At 42.4% G+C, this 4,532-nt stretch overlaps 1 protein-coding gene across 1 annotated transcript; it reads left to right on the forward strand.

Annotated features, from left to right (window-relative positions):
- Positions 1–261: 261 nt before the first annotated feature.
- Positions 262–1,733, forward strand: LOC103677048 (elongation factor 1-alpha 1-like). The gene is given in 3 exon segments (XM_040643209.1): positions 262–683; positions 686–1,543; positions 1,546–1,733. Coding segments are annotated over 3 exon segments (1,383 nt in total). The 5' UTR covers positions 262–331; the 3' UTR covers positions 1,719–1,733.
- Positions 1,734–4,532: the final 2,799 nt, after the last annotated feature.

Below are 4,532 nucleotides of genomic sequence, written 5' to 3' on the forward strand. Positions count from 1 at the left end.
TCAACTCTACCACATCCCAGGACAGTGTAATAAGATCAGAAAAATAGGGAAGAGGAGAATTTAAAAAGAAAAAAGAAAATAGAAATCCATAGAAAATATGATTGCCTTCATAGAAGATCCAGAAGAATCTTCAAATACAGTCTTAGGGGTTGATGAAAGAATTTAACAATGTTACTGGACAGAAAACTGATATAAAAAATCAGTTGCAGACCCTAGCACCAAAAAAATCTATTAAAAAATGTCATTTAAAAACTATACATTTAGCTTTTTTGCAACGGGTTTGCCGCTAGAACACAGATGTCGTGAAAACCACCGCTTAACCTAAACCAAAATGGGAAAGGAAAAGACTCACATCAACATTGTCGTCATTGGACACGTAGATTCCGGCAAGTCTACCACTACTGGTCATCTGATCTACAAATGTGGTGGGATCGACAAAAGAATTATTGAGAAATTCGAGAAGGAGGCTGCTGAGATGGGAAAGGGCTCCTTCAAGTATGCCTGGGTCTTGGATAAACTAAAAGCTGAACGTGAACGTGGTATCATCATTGATATCTCCCTGTGGAAATTCGAGACCAGCAAGTATTACGTGACCATCATTGATGCCCCAGGACACAGAGACTTCATCAAAAACATGATTACAGGAACATCTCGGGCTGACTGTGCTGTGCTGATTGTTGCTGCTGTGTTGGTGAATTTGAAGCAGGTATCTCCAAGAATGGGCAGACCCGCGAGCATGCCCTTCTGGCTTACACACTGGGTGTAAAACAGCTAGTTGTTGGTGTTAACAAAATGGATTCCACTGAGCCACTCTACAGCCAGAAGAGACACGAGGAAATTGTGAAGGAAGTCAGCACCTACATTAAGAAAATTGGCTACAACCCCGACACAGTAGCATTTGTGCCCATTTCTGGTTGGAATGGTGACAACGTGCTGGAGCCAAGTGCTAACACGCCTTGGTTCAAGGGATGGACAGTCACCCGTAAAGATGGGAACGCCAGTGGAACCACACTGCCTGAAGCTCTGGATGGCATTCTGCCACCAACTCGTCCTACTGACAAGCCCTTGCGTCTGCCTCTCCAGGACGTCTACAAAATTGGTGGTATTGGTACTGTCCTTGTGGGCCTAGTGGTGACTGGTGTTCTTAAACCTGGCATGGTGGTCACCTTTGCTCCAGTCAGTGTTACAGCTGAAGTAAGGTCTGTTGAAATGCACCATGAAGCTTTGAGTGAGGCTCTTCCTGGGGACAATGTGGGCTTCAATGTCAAGAACGTATCTGTCAAAGATGTTCGTCGTGGCAATGTGGCTGGTGACAGCAAAAACGATCCACCAATGGAGGCAGCTGGTTTCATGGCTCAGGTGATTATCCTGAACCATCCAGGCCAAATCAGTGCTGGATATGCACCTGTGCTGGATTGTCACACAGCTCACGTTGCTTGCAAGTTCGCTGAGCTGAAGGAGAAGATAGATCGTCGTTCTGGAAAAAAGCTGGAAGATGGTCCCAAGTTCTTGAAATCTGGTGATGCTGCCATTGTTGATATGGTTCTGGCAAGCCTATGTGTGTTGAGAGCTTCTCTGACTGTCCTCCTCTGGGCTGTTTTGCTGTTCGTGACACAAGACAGACGGTTGCTGTGGGTGTCATCAAAGCGGTGGACAAGAAGGCAGCTGGAGCTGGCGAGGTCACCAAGTCTGCCCAGAAAGCTCAGAAGGCTAAATGAGTATTACCCCCAATACCTGCCACCCCAGTCTTATCAGTGGTGGAAGAACGGTCTCCGAACTGTTTGTGTCAATTGGCCATTTAAGTTTAATAGCAGAAGACTGGTTAATGAGAACAGTGCATCGTAAAACCTTCAGAAGGAAAGGAGAATGTTTTGTGGACCATTTGGGTTTTTTTTTTGTGTGTGTGGCAGTTTTAAGTTATTAGCTTTTAAAATCAGTAGTTTTAATGGAAACAACTTGACCAAAAATCTGTCACAGAATTTTGAGACCCATTAAAAAACAAAAGTTTAATGAGAAAAAAAACACCAATACATTTAGGATAAGAATATGAGCTACCTAAGAATGAATATAATAAAAGAATCTTTATGGAGGTGATTATAAACCTTTATTCTAGATGACCTAAATAACTTGATTCACAGATCCGGCGCAAAAGGCCATCAAGGTCATGAAAATAGTCACAAAGAAATATCACTGCACACCCACCAGAACCACAAAAATTCAGGAATCTGACAATATCAAGTGGGGAGGAAGATGTGTAAACATTATGACAAAACAATCACAGTATTGCTATCTGAGAAACTCAGCATTTACATATGAGGACATGTTCTAGATGTTAGACAAGCAATGTCTGTGTTAGTAAAAAACTGGAAGCTATTTAAATACACATCGAAAAGAGTAGGGGCAAATAACTCATGACATATCCACTTAATAGGATTCTATGTGGCAGTGAAAACGCACTGTTGGTCAACATGGATGAATCTCGGGGCACCCGGGTGGCTCAGTCGGTTTAGCATCTGCCTTCGGCTCAGGTCATGATCCCAGAGGCCTGGAATCGAGCGCCACATTGGGCTCCCTGCTCAGGGGGGATCTGCTTCTCCTTCTCCCTCTGCTGCTCCCCCTGCTTGTGCTCGCTCGCTCGCTCTCTCTCTCTCAAATAAATAAATAAAATCTTAAAAAAAAAAAAGGATGAATCTCATAAACACAGTGTGGGATTAAAAAGTAACCTGCAGATTTCATACAGAAAATCCTATACAAAATGATACTCTTTATATAAACTTTGAAGCCATACAAAATATCACCAGCATAGCTTAGGGATACATACATGTGCAGAAAAATTATAAAGTGTGTTGGGATGATAAACTTATAATTCAAGATGAATACTTCGGAAGAGAAGGGGAGATGTGGTCAGGGAGAGGAATACAGGAGATTCCAAATTTTGTTGATAATATTTTATTTCTAAAGCTGGCACATTGTGAGGGGGTTCTTCATACTTTATGAATTATTCAGATTTTTTTTAAGTTGCAACCAATAACCAGCAGGTGGCAGGGAAAGCTTGGTATTTGAAGTGTCTGAAAGGAAGAAAAGCCAGGTTTTTCGGTCTCCCTAATCACAAAAATAACGTCTCCTTGAAAGTCCCTGTGATCACACATCACTCTCCAAATTAAAACGGAGTAACCCAAACTGTTATTTTCCTTCCCCATACACATTTGCATTCTGGTAGTCTTCATTCTTAATAATTACAGTGTGATCTTTGCTTCGGAACTTCTCTAACTTTCCGGTGGGGCAATTTGGGCTTGTATTCTGCTAGCACCGTCTCTGCAGTGCTTTTGTGAAACGGGCTTGTACTGAAGGTCTGCGGTAACAGAGGGGTATTGCAGTCTCTCTCTCTCCCTCTCTCTCTCTCTCTCACACACACAGAGTAAAGCTTCAGTCATCTCATCCCTGTGAGTTTCTTACCATCTCCCTCAGCTAAAGTGTAGACCATCAACCATATTGCTGACATCTGCTTTCCCAGTCACTTTGAAGAAATTTTTTTCTTTTTTTTTGGCCCCCAAATTCCACGCAAATGACACATTTACCTTACTTTGTTACATAGAGCAGCTAAGCAAGGCAGACTAGCTCAGCAAAAAGATCCATCTGCATATTTTCTTAAGTGATGCTGCAATCCTCTACCTACAGATACTGTTTCTCCTCTAGAGTAGCATTAGAAAATTCTAGAAATTCTAGAAAATTCTGTGAGGTCATGGTCTGAATCTGGTCAGCAGACATATTTTGTGGGGCCACAAGCTATTCAAGATGTTTTTAAAATGACATTTAAAAAATAAAATGTTTTTAAATTTGTCAAAATTAAGAAGAGAGGGACACCTGGTTGCTTAGCCGGTAGAGCGTGTGACTCTAGGTCTTGGGGTTGTGAGTTTGAGCTGCATATTGGGCATACGTATTACTTAAAAAAAGAAAAAAAGAAGAACAAAAAGAATCAAGAGAAATCACATCTAATTGAAAGTTTGTGTTTTTCTTGAAAAAAACCCCAGCAATCCTGGCAACACCATTCCACGTGGCTCCATGGGCTAGAGCAGAGCAGGGCTGTGGTGTATTTGAGGGGCAGATGCAGGTAACTTCCCCCACTTGCCCTTTCACTCCTGACTGTTGCTTGTTTGGCTCTAAGAGGTGTTTGAGTTGGCAGCCCTTGCTTAAAGCAACAGTCTTAAACTGTAGCTTGCTTTAAAAATAGTGACTATTGGGGCACCTGGGTGGCTCAGTCAGGTAAGCATCTGCTTTCAGCTCAGGTCATGATCCCAGGCTCCTGAGATAGAGCCCCACATTGGGCTCCCTGCTCAGCGGGGAGTCTGCTTATCTCTCTCCCCCTGCCCCTCCTCCTGCTTGTGCTCTTGTGCACACATGCTCTCTCTCTCTCTTTCTCCCAAATAAATAAAATCCTTAAAAAATAAATTAATTAAAAAAATAGAAATAGTAAGTATTTTCTCCTCCCCACCATACATTTCCCCTGTGAACCTTATGGGATAGAGACCCAC

Source organism: Ursus maritimus, unplaced genomic scaffold (genome assembly GCF_017311325.1).
Source record: "Ursus maritimus isolate PB19 unplaced genomic scaffold, ASM1731132v1 scaffold_28, whole genome shotgun sequence".
Classification (NCBI taxonomy): Eukaryota; Metazoa; Chordata; class Mammalia; order Carnivora; family Ursidae; genus Ursus; species Ursus maritimus.